This window comes from Gopherus flavomarginatus, chromosome 12 (assembly GCF_025201925.1).
Source record: "Gopherus flavomarginatus isolate rGopFla2 chromosome 12, rGopFla2.mat.asm, whole genome shotgun sequence".
Lineage (NCBI taxonomy): Eukaryota > Metazoa > Chordata > Testudines > Testudinidae > Gopherus > Gopherus flavomarginatus.
In genome coordinates this window covers 18,587,182-18,601,199 of record NC_066628.1, presented here as the reverse complement: position 1 = coordinate 18,601,199, position 14,018 = coordinate 18,587,182, and the positions used below count along the sequence as shown (strand labels likewise).

The window sequence follows — 14,018 nt, the reverse complement described above, 5'->3', positions numbered from 1 at the left end:
TTACTTAGGAAAACTGTGATCTGGAAGACAAGAGAAAACAAATGAAATGAACACTTTTAATAAAAGTAAACAGCATGTGAAGTTAATCTCTCTGTAGCACGAATGTAAAGAGAGCCATTTTCCAGGCTGTACAACGTGTATTTAAATAAAATAAAATTAAGTCGTATCATAAAAGTGAATTGAAATGGCATATAGAGATCATCTCTTCTGTTGGATGAATAGAAAGAGAGCTCTATTGTATCCTGTAAAATATATATTTTTAAATAGACAAGATTTAGAGAAAGCAACAGTGATAAGCTGGCTGGAATTTGTGTGTTGTACAGAGACAAAATGGGCCAGATGCACAACAGGACTTAGGCCCCTAACTGCCACTTTAAGCACCTAAATTGCAGAATTAGGCCCCACAGGTATTGATAAAATCCGCACCCTGCTGGGACTATGGGACAGTCTGATGTGTGCCTCACTTTGTCTTTCCTGTTGAATCGGTTCCACTGTGGTAAAATAATTAAAGAGGCATTGGAAAAAGGGGGTCTGGATACTGGATCTCCTGCATTTAAGGTGAGGGCTCTAACCACCAATACATAAAACAATTCTCTCGCTTGCTGTTTCTCTCCGGCCTTAAAACTCTTTAATCTGTCCCTCTAACATCAGCAGAGATACAGCTGTTTTTACTCCAGCTGGGGATCTGGCCCCTTTACTCCAATGGAGCTATGGCTGAGTCACACCCACTGGGGATCTGGCCAATTCTATAAGTACCTCTTTGTCTACTACATTTTTTAATGTTTGTAGGCCAGTGGTTTTCACCCTTTTTTAAATTTTGCTTACCCATAAAAATTTTTGAATGGAGGTGTGAACCCCTCATCAGTGGATTCCCAGGGGTCTGCAGAACACAGGTTGAAAACCACCATTATAGAGTATTTAATATCTATGGTATCTTATTGGATTCATACCTATTAAAATATCTAGGGTTTCTATAATAATAAAATAATAATAAATAATAAATAATAATAAATATAATAAACGCCCAAGACCTAGAAATACTGGTTTGGGCATAGGCTGACAACCCAATCAAATACAGAGAACCCAGGCAAATTAATAAATATTACAACTGCCATAAAGAGGGCCTCAGAAGTGCTTAGCTGTATGACAGGCTCCTCCACTGCCAAAGTGTGTGTGTGGAAGTGGGTAACCCCAGGTTGATATCATGCAACTGTCCAAACAATTCAAGAAAACCAGAGATCATTTTCAGCCAAACAGTGGAAAGGACTCATAGTGCAAACTAAGAAGTGACTTAAGGTTGGATTTTGGCAAAAGCAGAAGAGAGAGGCTGGAGGACATGAATGCTCCAAGACGTGAAGGAGAGAAATGAAACACCGAGAAAGAAATGACTGAGCATAGACTCACTGGGCAACTGAGAGTTTCCTAGGAAAGTGGAATTATTGACTCAAATGGAGAGTGAAAGCCTGAAAAGGGAGATTAGTCATGTAGACCCACATGCAAACATTTTGGTAGAAGCAATGACACAGGATCAACAGTAGTGTGGCACACTGCCGGGGTGATCAAGTGGAATCAAGGGGATAAGTAAAAATTTTGACATCCAAACAAGACAGCTGCTATTGATGCAATGAGTACTGAATAGCAATCAAGACATGGACTGGACATTTGACAGTGTGATAGAGGAAAAAGTCTGTGGAGGAAGAAGTTGATCATTAAGAATACAACATCAAAACATATTAAAAGTGAGACAGAGAAAGAGGTCATCTTGTGGTGATAAAAATCAATGACTGTGAGTGCATCCCAGCCCAAGATATCATGTCAGACAGTAGAAAGGAAATCCCCCCAGAAAGATTCCAAAGTTTTACACAGAAATGAGTGCATGGACAGTGGTGGAGAGAGATCAAACCTATTAGGGATAGACATTGAATCAACTCATGGCTTCTACAAGGATATCGGAAAAGAGAGACAGAGAGACTCAATATGAGTGCACAAGTCCTTAAGGATTATTTATACAGAAGAAAGATCAACCAATGTAACTGCTCCCTGAACTGCAGAATGTGTTCTGAAAAGGAAGAGACTATGGAGCGCCTGCTGAGCCTGGCTAGGAGAGAACAGACACATGAGGCCACCAAGTTCCTGCACTGGAGTCTCTGTGGAAGTGCGTATTTAAATGAATTTTGTTTTATTACAACCACCAAATTAAAAGTTCTCTAGAGAATGAAGAGGCTAAGATTTTATGGGATCTGGCAATTGTCACAGACTGAGCAGTGAAGAAAAATAGGCCAAATGTTAATAGATAGCGCCATACCAGCAGCCAGTGTCTTAAAAAAGAAACAAGAAGACAAGATTGCAAAGTATGAAGAACACTTCCACAAAGCAGATTGATTATGAAAAAATAGAACACAGATGATCCCAGCAATTATTGGAATATTTAGAGTGATCCCTAAGGGTATGATTGAGAAGCTGAACAACACATGAGGAGTGCAAGACATCATGGTCAGTGACTTCCAGCAGACAGCGCTCTTAGGCACTGTGAGGATGTGAGGGAAAATCAAAGGAAAATGAGAGCATTTGAGCATCCAAAATGCAGGAATTCTGTAGAGGGTTTAATGAAATTCCTGACTACCCAAACCTACAGAGTTGGTGCAGAGCATGGTTCATTGGTGACTTAAATTTTAGACAGTAACTTTACCCTTTTTATGCATAAAGATCTTGTATATTGTGAAAGCTATTTGTTAAAAAAATCCCCCTTAGGTAATACTGAGGGACAGTAATAATGATCATAACTAATGAATGTGTCCAGCAAACACTCTCTAGGCACGCTGACATGATTTTAAAAAGAGGGATCTGATTGTAAGTTAATGGAAGTTTTATTCCTAAATCACTTAAATTCCCCTGAAAATTCAACCCAATGGGACATTTGACTCAGGATCCTGCATATCTGAATATCAGGCTGTTCCTACCCTGCCCTAATGGAATTGACATTGATTTGCATTGGAAATGGAAAGGAAGCCAAAGTTCTGTCCAATATCAAATCTATGTTTATCCAATATGTATCCCAGAAAGAAAATCAATCTTTTTCCAATTATCAGCTAATCAGACAAATACCCAAGCAAAGAGATGGATCTTGTCTGTGTGATAACAATGGCACTGTTTACAGTGATACCAAAAGCTAAGTGCCTTCTCTAGAGAATGCCCTGCCCCTAATCTACTCATCCCCCAACACACAGACTACAAAAGTAGAAACTACTGTTATCCTGCATTAGCTAATATCAGTTTTCTCAGTGCTGCCTTGAGAAATACACAAAGAGAGAGATGGCTGGGTTGCCAGCCATGACCCCTATGGGGCTACTGACTCTGTGTGAGCGGACTGCTGCATTCAGGCAGAAGTTAAAGGGACTCTACAGAGAGACCCTCCTCTAGATGGGGGAGGGGGCAGGACTTGGTCCTTTGAAATTAAAAGGAAAATAAACAATTATAATGAATAAAAACATGAATCAACTCACCTGCCTTTTTAATGTGGATCATAAATGTGGTGAGATCATTCTGATCTGTGATTTCTTCTTTCATATTCTTAGTCTGTCTACTAAATTATTGATTTGTCTCTCTAATCTCTCTGTCTGTCTCTGGGAAACAGCATCTAAAGACGACTTTGTTTTTTTTTTTCCAGGAGTAGTGAGAGACTTCAAGGCTTATCAGTGGGAGTGGAACAAACATCCTTTCCTTAGCAAACTCCAAGACTAAGAGCTGATTTCTTGAGAGCTGTTTAAATGCTGTCTTGTTCCCCCTGGAGCAAGATCCCTGAAGTTCACTCTCCTTGATAAGGTACCAATAGCACCGAGTTGGGTCAGCCCTTAAGCAATGGTGTATGTTTCATAAACATGAGGGTACTGAAGCTTAAATTATGAAAAGAGCCCAAGAGATTTAGGTTTGCAATCTCAGGGACAGTCAATTAATAAGACATTTATTTAGGCTCAGATTCTCCCAAGTAGGCTAAGGAGTTAGACATTCAAATAGCAAATAATTTCCTCTCCCCAGACTCCTTTGAAGATGATAGCCATAATACATAATTACCACAAGAGGGCAGTGGAGGTGAAAGCATGGGAATTGGCCAGCCATCCTTAAACATCACCAATAAATGGATACACAGTTTAAGGTATGAGAAAAACTCATAGACTTTAAGGTCAGAAGGGACGATTATGATCATCTAGTCTGACCTCCTGTACAACACAGGCCACAGAATCTCACCCACCCACTCCTGTAACAAACCCTTAACCTATGTCTGAATTATTGAAATCCTCAAATTGTGATGTAAAGACCATGATGTGCAGAGAATCCTCCAGCAAGTGACCCATGACACATGCTGCAGAGGAAGGAGAAAAACCTCCAGGGCCTCTGCCAATCGGCCCTGGAGGAAAATTCCTTTCCGACCCCAAACCCTGAGCATGTGGGGAAGACTCACCAGCTGGACACACAGGAAAGAATTCTCTATAGTAATTCAGCTCCCACCCCATTTAATATCCCATCACAGGTCATGGGGCATATTTACCACTAATAATCAAAGATAAATTAATTGCCAACATTAGGCAATTTCTTTTCCCCCAGTTTATTCATGACCTGCAGAGAGAGCATGTAAATGGGAACAACATTGAATGGTGTATAGTTTTATGTATCTGGGTATTCAGTTGACAGCAGGAAGTTCTATATCCGAAGAAGTCACAGGTCTGATGGGTCTTGTGTCAGTGGCATTTCAGTATAATTCAGAGGCCTCTGTTAGGGAAACAGAATGTCTATGTGACAACTAAGAAACAAGTGTTACATGTTGTTGTGATGACATCCCTCTTATATGCAGAAGAAACATATCCATTAAATACAGCTTTGGAGTGGAAACTAAACAGTTTTCAATATCAAAAGTTACAGCGTATTCTTCATTTCCATTTGTTTGATTTGTTACAAATGAGGAGATACTTAGATGATCCCAGCAAATTAAGTGTGACTACGTATCACTACCATGATTCTGAATATTCCTGCAGGATTCGGATCATACACAATCTTGATTGGACTCAATCCATCAGGAAGTCTAAAAAAGGAAGTCCCGTTAGCCTCTGTCTGAGTTCTGAATGCAGGCAGGCTGTGGGGATATGAACATTTTATCTGAACACTCAAGTGCATGCAATGTCATATCTATAGGGAAGAAGAGATGTACATAAACATAACAGATGAATGAAAACCCCATTCAGAGGTGTTATACTTTCTTTCTTTCTGTAGGATTTGCAGAAGATGAGAGTGTCTGTTTCGTGAACTCTTGTTGGGAGAGTGTTCTATGCTCAAATAAGACACATAATTAAACTGTGGAATTCCTTGCCACAGGGAAATATAGAGACCAGAAATGTAGGAAGAATCAGTAAGAGATTGCAGAAGAAAAATAACGAGAGCTATCATAATTTGTGATAAGATTTTTGGAAAGGATAATAAATATGAAGCTTTAGGTCTTAAACCAAACTCTAACAATTAGAGACTCTGCTATGGGGCAGATTATCCCACATCTGTGTACTGTCAGGTTACTGAGTCTTCCTCTGAACAGTTGGTTCTGGTCACTGTCAGAAAGAGGATTCTAGATTAGATGGCAGATCTGACTCAATATGGCAATTCTTATGTTCTCACGACCACCGACAATGGCAGTACAAGAGGCGAGCTATTTTCTTCAGCAGCTTCATTTATTCAAAGATCTCAAAGGCCTTCATGTGGATCACTGTATATTCTATTAATTTAGATGGACTATATGGCCCCAAAGGTGCTAACATAACCCAGTCACTGTCCAGCATTAAACTGCGTTAAACAAGCTTCAGAATTTGGTATACAGAGAGCTCGGCCTACTTGTTACAGTGGCAAACACACCATTAAACATCCTTTTTAGCTTTTATTAAAGACATAGAAAAGAAGGAAAAAACAATTAAAGCATTTGAAAAGGAAAGTTTTAAATAAGGCTTTTATTTTAACAACATCCATTATTCCCCTCCGATTTAGCTGAAGCACATTTTGGACAGACTTTTAGATGGTATTAAAGATGGTAACGACTGTTCTTTCGGGGAAAAGAGGAGAAGTTAGTAGAGATGGGCGGAAGCTATTGTTGCTGTGCTTGTTGAAGTCCGATCCCGTTTCCTAGAAGACAAAACAAGAGAAAAGCACACACAACGAGAGAGAAAGGAACAACAAAGATAAAAAATGCAGCTTCAGTCTCTGGGGTTGTCTCTCATTTGCAACCTCACAGCTGGAGAAACACAGGCACTGCCCAAAGTCTTATTAGCCAGTTAGAGATGTGGCAAGCTTGTACCAGCATCCAGCTGTTTAGGGCATTACTTTCAATGGCCTTTTTCTGGTCACAGGCTCACAGCAGTGCTGCAAAGTATACAGCCTTGTCCTGCTAAGCCAGACTCTCATTGGACAGATGGGAAAAGGGGAGGGATAGGAAAGAGAAGAAATAAAGTGGTGAAGGAAAAGGAGACGAGGCGAAGGGGAGGAAGGGGAAGAGCGAGAGAAAGTCTCACATTTCAGGTGGTCAGGACATCCCTCAGGATTAGGACGAAGAAATTCTAGGGTCCCAGGAAACGGTGGGGATGTCAGCCCTGATGGTGACACTCGCTCCAGTAACCAACTTTTCTACTCAAAGTCTCTTTCTTTAAGAACCCCAAAAGGGACAGATGGGTGCAGTCGCCCATCCCTTCATTACTTTGCTCAGCAGTTAGGCCTGGTTTGATTCACTGATTTTGGTTCACTAATTTTTTTGTCTCACACTGTTTTATTTAGGAGGCATGATCTTAGCATGGTTTGTGAGTTCTATCACGAGATCTTTTCCTTTGGACTAATTCAGTCTCTCTTTCTCCTTCCCTTTAGTGTCTTTTTCCATCACCATTTGCTATTATAGACTATTGTAACATCTGATAAACTGAAACATACTTTTTTACAGTTGAGCTCACAATGAAGGTAATTTTGTAGTCCGAATTATTACAAAGTATATTCAACTCTGCAGTCCATCTGTGAGGTTCTTTTCCCCAAATTATAGAAGGTTTTTACCATCAATCATCCGTTAAGCACCAATAAAATACTAGTCTGTGCACTTAAAATGAAATTAAAGAGAGTCTATGACCCAGGGAGCTTAATTGTAATAGACTGAGACACTGGAGAAACCACTTCTTTATTATATATAATCTGTCCTATGCTATACAGGAGGTCAGACTAGGGGATCACACTGGTCCCTTCTGGTCTTTGAATCTATGAAATCAGTTCCTTGTTATGCTTGGCAGTGTACAAATATTAGAGATGATACAGAAATGTCCATCAAGCAGGAAGCTCTGTACTTTGACATTTCATTTAATCCCAACAGGGACCCAAAAGATAATATGTCAAAATTTTCATGAGATAAAAAATTCTAAAAGGTTTGGATACAGAAATGTCTAAACAGTTCATTTTTAAATTTGATTGTAACAAAACATTTCCTCTTTAACTGTTCATTTCAAACAAAATCTTTCTCATTGAATGAATATTTTTATTTATAATGAGATTGAGAGGAGTCATTTGATTGTCAATTTAAGTGACAATATCAATTCAAAATGAAAGTTTTCATTTCAGTTGGACATTATGAAACAAAACCTCTCATTTCATTTTGAAATGTCAAATTGAAATTGAATCATCCCCCCAGCAAAATATATATATATATATATTTATTCAAAATTCAGATTTTCCCAAAGAAAATTTCTATTCTTGATGTAACCGTACTTTCTGATTTTGTTTTCCAAACATAGGGGAAAAAAATGACCAGAACTAATAAACATAGAAGTGGTCATCATTCCTGTTCTAAAGAAATTACAGTCCAACAGAGTGACGCTTAGTAGGCTGGACACCCTGCAAAAGCAAGGGGGGACAATAGTTAAATCATGCTGCTTTCCATTCAATGAGCTGGTTGCAAAAGTTGTGAATTTTAATGAGAAAGAGGGACATGATTTTTTTTTCATGAAAATATTCCCATTTTCAACCAGCTTTATTCATTTTTTTGCAAAGAACGTGAAAGAAGAAATTCTCCCTTGAAACCGGGAGGAGAGGGTGATATCTTGCTCAGCAGGGACAGGGAGTGCATTCTGTTAGTACTAGGCTGACATGGGAAGAGATATGGGATTACCAGTGGCACATGGATCAAGCTTCAATATCTTGCTCTCCACTGACTTTCTTACTGACTCTGGCATGTGACTGGGACGACATTCTTCCCATCCAGTAGGAGTAGGGCACCTAACTTGCCTGCTTGTTGACTCTTCATTTACCTTAGACCATATTTCAGTAAGTCCAACATTGACAAAAGGTGGATTCTGAATCATAACTTTATTCGCTGAGGCAAGATCCTCAGCTGACATATTTTGGCGTAGCCCTGTTTCTTTCAGTGGAGTTAAGTTGCTTTCCACCCGCTGTGATGTTGCATCTAAAGGTGAATATCACCGGGATGCATAGTGCCAGCACCACTTCCTATTATGTTTAGGATTTAAGTAGAAATTCGATGATACACGGGTCTTTCCAACTCAATTATGATTGAAATTTGAGGAATGTAAAATCAATTTAGAATATGGACACTATGGGCCAGCTTCTCTGTTAAAGTAAATCCACCTAGTTCCATTGATTTAATGGCGCTATGTCAATTTAGATGCAGAGAAAGATTCACAAAGGGATGTAGCTGTTCTACTGCTGAGCATTACATTGGATGACTTTTAGGTGATTTTTTTTTCAATCACTTGGTTTCCAGAGCCTGAGTTGGGCAGCCAGGCTCCCTAGACAGTGAAAGGAGAGACATAGGCACCTAAGAATGGGATTGAAAAAAGCCAACATGACAGATGGTTCCTTAGCCAATGGGAAAGGCCAAGCAGAGGGCTGTGTTCTAAATCCCGCAGTTATCACAGGAGTTCAGTTCCTATCTCCTCTGGGGGAGGGCACCTCCTTCACCTTGGGACTCTCAGCTGGGAAGTTGTTAACCCCAACTAAGTTGTGATACCAGTCAGCTCTGTGTTTTCAGGGAACCAGGATGCAGTATCCAGCCTGTCTGACACATGAAGGACACATCCCCAGTAACTGCTTGAATCAAAGCCAATCAGAGAAAAGACTTACAGAGAGCAGTGAAGAGTGGTGGGAGTCACACCTAGACACCTCCTGACAAGGGTAATAGGATTAAGACAACTCCCCATGCCTCATCTGCAACAAAGATGGGACAGGGAGGCATCTCCATTAGCATAGAGAATGGAGAACAGAGATTCCAAGGCAAGAACCGCACTGAACTCTGGGACCAGAAAAGCAGGGAAGCATCCTGGGGGATCTCTGCTCCAGCTGTTAATGAATTTATGCCTGCACACACCCAGATCAGCAGCTATCAATTATAGTAAAGAATCCTTGATTGATATCCAAACTACTGAAGCTGTCTAATTGCATTGTGAGCTCCCTGCAAGGAACACCACCCATAGCCAAGAGTGATCAGCTCCTTTTATCTAGCCTAAAGAAAACCCTTGAGTCATCAGTATACCCATAAACAAATCTAGTGTTCTTCCTTGAACCATTGTTGTTTCCCTTCAACAACACCACCACCACCAACAAAAAAACACCCTAACCACGCTCAAGTAAGTGTTCTGATGAATGGATCCAAACTCTGCATCAGTTTCACTAAGACTTCATCTTCTCCTGACTGATTGTGCTGGGGATCTCCTTGTCTCCAGCACTCAGGACCCTGAACTATCACCATCACCTGGGAACCCCGACCAGTTCAAGCTTTATGGAGTGCTAAGGTCCCTCCCTCTCTCTCTGCTTTCTTTTCTACCTCAGGTATAACTTTTTAACCCTGACTTGTTTGATCGGGTATAGCTTTCTATATATGACCTCTGTAATCTTTTATAAAGTAACACTTATGTTTGTTTAGGCTCTCCTTGTGTGGTTATCACTATTATTCAATAAATAACTTTTGTGATTAAGCTGGTTGCTTCCCTCCCTAGCTCTCTGAACTTTACTCTTCTGTGTTTTTGGCTTCCCATTTACTCTGCAGCAACGCTTCTCTTACCTAAGGGTATGGTTACACTTGAAATTTCAAAGCGCTGCCATTGCAGCGCTGCGGGAGCGCTGTCGCAGCAGCACTTTGAAGTGTGAGTGTGGTCAGAGCGCCAGCGCTGGGAGAGAGCTCTCCCAGCGCTGCACGTAAACCACATCCCTTACTGGTGTCGCTTGCGCGGCTCCCAGCGCTGCGGCACTGATTACACTGAGGCTTTACAGCACTGTATCTTGCAGCGCTCAGGGGGGTGATTTTTCATGCCCCTGAGCGCGAAAGTTGCAGCGCTGTAAAGTGCCAGTGTAGCCAAGGCCTAAGCTAAAGATCCCTGTGGTGCTCAAAAATCCTATGGGGTTTGTTCATCAAGTGGGTTACTACCAGAACAATTGTAATGTGGAAGTAGGGATAGGGATGTGCCGAATCTGTGACAGATGAGGGTGGCAGCTTGGATGTGCTGCTCGACCCAGGCTACTGAGTCCAGGGGCATATAAGGCTGGCAGTTTGGAAGTGCTGATTGACCTGGTCCACTCAGACTTGCTCTGTTAATGTGTGTGTGTGCGTGTGTGTGTGCAAGAGCGCGTGCCAGCTGTTTCTGGGGCTGGAGGAACCCAGCCCTGGGGAACCCAGGTCCTGCAGGATAGCTCCATTGGGAGGCAACTTGCAGAAGGGAGATGTAGGGCTCCATGTGAAGACACAAGTGACACAAGCAGTACATTGATAGAATTACAGAAACAACCCCTCTGCCGGCCCCCCCACAGAAGAGTAACCGTAAATAAATAAGCATACCCCAAAGTAATGGGCAAATCTGGTAACAGGTGGCAAGAAACCATGGTGAGAGAGGGGAGAGAAGAAGGAGGAATTAGGTGGAGGAAACCTCTCAACTTTTATCCTAGCAGTTAGGGATGTAACAGACCCTCTTCAAATGCCTGATAAGAAGAAAGATTTAAAAAAGGGATCTGCTTCCTCCCATGTGGGTGCCCTAATCACTGCGATATGAGATACCTGATATTTGTGTGTCTCAGTCTCTCCTAATAGACCCATAATTCCTTTGTGCATCTTGGCCCAGCTGGGGATCACACTCATTATTAATGATTATTAGTGGACAGAGACATTAATAGTGATGAGTCTCATAAGATACTCCAGATATTAAATAGTATTAGAGGGGTAGCTGTGTTAGTCTGGATCTGTAAAAGCAGCAAAGATTCTTGTGGCACTTTATAGACTAACAGACGTTTTGGAGAGCATGAACTTTTGTGGATGCATGTCGGATGCATGTAGTGGAATATACCTGCCCCTGGAAATTTCCACTACATGCATCCGACGAAGTGGGTATTCACCCACGAAAGCTCATGCTCCAAAACATCTGTTAGTCTATAACGTGCCACAAGAATCTTTGCTGCTTTTACAGATATTAAATAGGGTTTTCAACAAAACACTGTAGAAGAACTACAGAATGTAATATACAAAGATGTTCTTTTCATAGAACTGGCCAGATCCTCAAGTGGTATGAATTAGCCATAGGTCCATTGCGGTCAACGGGTCAGATTGAAAGAAATATTGGCCTGGAGAGAGAGAGATCATCCGCATGAATAGCTCTAGATCCTGGTGCTTCTAGCACTCACCCTAGATGGAGACCCAGGTGTGATGGGTTGGATCACAGAAACCCCCTTGGGGCTGTCAACTGATGTGCCAAGACTACTTCTGCCCCAGCTTTCCTGCCCTGGCAGCTTGGGACTTCAGTTCCCTGCCTGGCTTGAGCCAGACCCGCTAGCCTGCTGCAAACCCAGACCCAGGTCTGAGCCACATCCCCCAACAGCTGCAGGCTAAATTGAAAGCATCTTAAGAAGTGTTCCTGTCGTCAACACTCAGATGCTGAACTCCCAGTGGGGTCCAAACCCCAAATAATTCCTTTGTACCCTGTATAAAGCTTTATACAGGGTAAATTCATAAATTGTTTGCCCTCTGTAGCACTGATAGAGAGATGTGCGCAGCTGTCCTCCCTCCACCCTCTGGTATTAATACTTACTCTGGGTTAATTAATAAGTAAAAAGTGATTTTATTACATACAGAAAGTAGGATTTAAGTGGTTCAAAGTAAAATAAAATAAACCCCGCAAGTCTATGCCTAATTTAGTAAGAAAACTGAATACAGATAAAACCTCACCCTCAGAGGAGTTCCAGTGAGCTTCCATTTACAGACTAGTCTCTTTCTAGTCTGGGTCCAGCAATCACTCACACCACTTGTAGTTACTGTCCTTTGTTCCAGTTTCTTTCAGGTATCCTTGGGGGGGAAAGGCTCTCTCTTGAGCAAGCTGAAGACAAAATGGAGGGGTCTCACAGGGGCTTAAATAGATTCTCTCTTGTAGGTGGATACACCTCCCTCCCCCTGTGTAGAATTCCAGCTACAAGATGGAGTTTTGGAGTCACATGGGCAAGTCACATGTCAATGCATGGCTCAGAACTTACAGGTAGCAGCCATGGTCACATGCTACTTTGAATGTCCTCATGTAGACTTCTGTGGATTGGAGCCTTCCATGAACCATTTTCTGTTAAGTGCTTCTTGACTGGGCACTTGTAAATTCCTTTCTAAAGAAGCTGACCAAATGCCTTACTAAGGCTATTTAAAAACCAAACAAGTATACAGCCAATATTCATAACTTCGAATACAACAGTAACACATGCATACAAATAGGATGAATATATTCAGGAGATCATAACCTTTACATAGATATGTTACATGGCATATATAGCATAAACCATATTCCAGTTGTGTCATATACACATTCATAAGCATATTTCCATAAAGTCTTATAAGGTGCAAATCACACCAGGATTCCATCCCCTTTGCTCCAGTGTCTCTTCTGCCCAATGGGGATGTGGCCTGCTGAGTTCAATGGAGCCATACTGATTTAGACCAGCTGAAGCTTTGGCCCAAAATGTCAGATGCTGAGCTGATAATCTCCCAAACACAAGTTATCCACAGTTCTATGCAATTTTTATTTTTTTAAATAACATTGACACTACTTGAGAAATTTAAATTTCCCCAATGTTTTCCCTATAGCTGTTTTCAACTCTTTGTTTTTCAGGCTGTAGATGATGGGGTTTAACATGGGGGTTAAGATGCTGTACTGGATGGAGAACATTTCATCGAGCACCACAGAGGAGACTGAGCTGGCTTTTGTGTACTGGAGAAAACCTGTCATGTACAACAAGCCAACCACAATCAGATGGGAGCTGCAGGTGGAGAAAGCTTTATGCCTGCCCTCCTTGGACCGTATCCTCAGCATAGTGGAGATGATATGAATGTAGAAGATCAGGGTGAAGAGAAAGGAGTTTGATCCAAATATCACAACAGAAGTAAGAAGCAGCACTTAATTAGTGAAGGTCTCAGCGCAGGACAGATGTAATAGAGAAGGGAGCTCACAACTGAAATGGCTGATTTGACTGGGCCCACAGAAATGCAACTTGAGGGCAAAAACAGTGTTAAGCAGGGCATCAATGAAGCCTATTGCCCATGCACCACTCACCAGAAGAACACAGATCCCTTTGTTGATTATATTCATGTAACGCAATGGATCACAGATGGCAGTGTAGCGGTCATAAGCCATTGCTGAGAGAATAAAAATTTCAGTAGCAGCCAGCAGGGAAATGAAGAACACCTGTGCAATGCAGCTATTGACAGAAATAGTTTTGTGCTCTGCTAGGAAATGCACCAACATATCAGGGACAATGGCTGAGGAATAGCAGATATCAACAAAGGATAAATGAGACAGGAGGAAGTACATTGGGGTGTGAAGGTGAGGATCAGCCCTTATTGCCAGCATGATCACCCTGTTTGCCAAAAGTGTGATTAGGTAGACAACTGAAAACACCAGGAAGAGGAAAATCTGCATCTGTGGGTCATTGGAAAGTCCCAGGATAATAAATTCAGTGACTTTGGTTTGATTTCTCAT

At 41.5% G+C, this 14,018-nt stretch overlaps 1 protein-coding gene across 1 annotated transcript; it reads right to left on the bottom strand.

The window, feature by feature from the left end:
* Positions 1-13,085: 13,085 nt before the first annotated feature.
* On the bottom strand, positions 13,086-14,018 carry LOC127032555 (olfactory receptor 5V1-like). Its single transcript, XM_050919856.1, is given in 1 exon segment — positions 13,086-14,018. A coding segment is annotated over 1 exon segment (933 nt).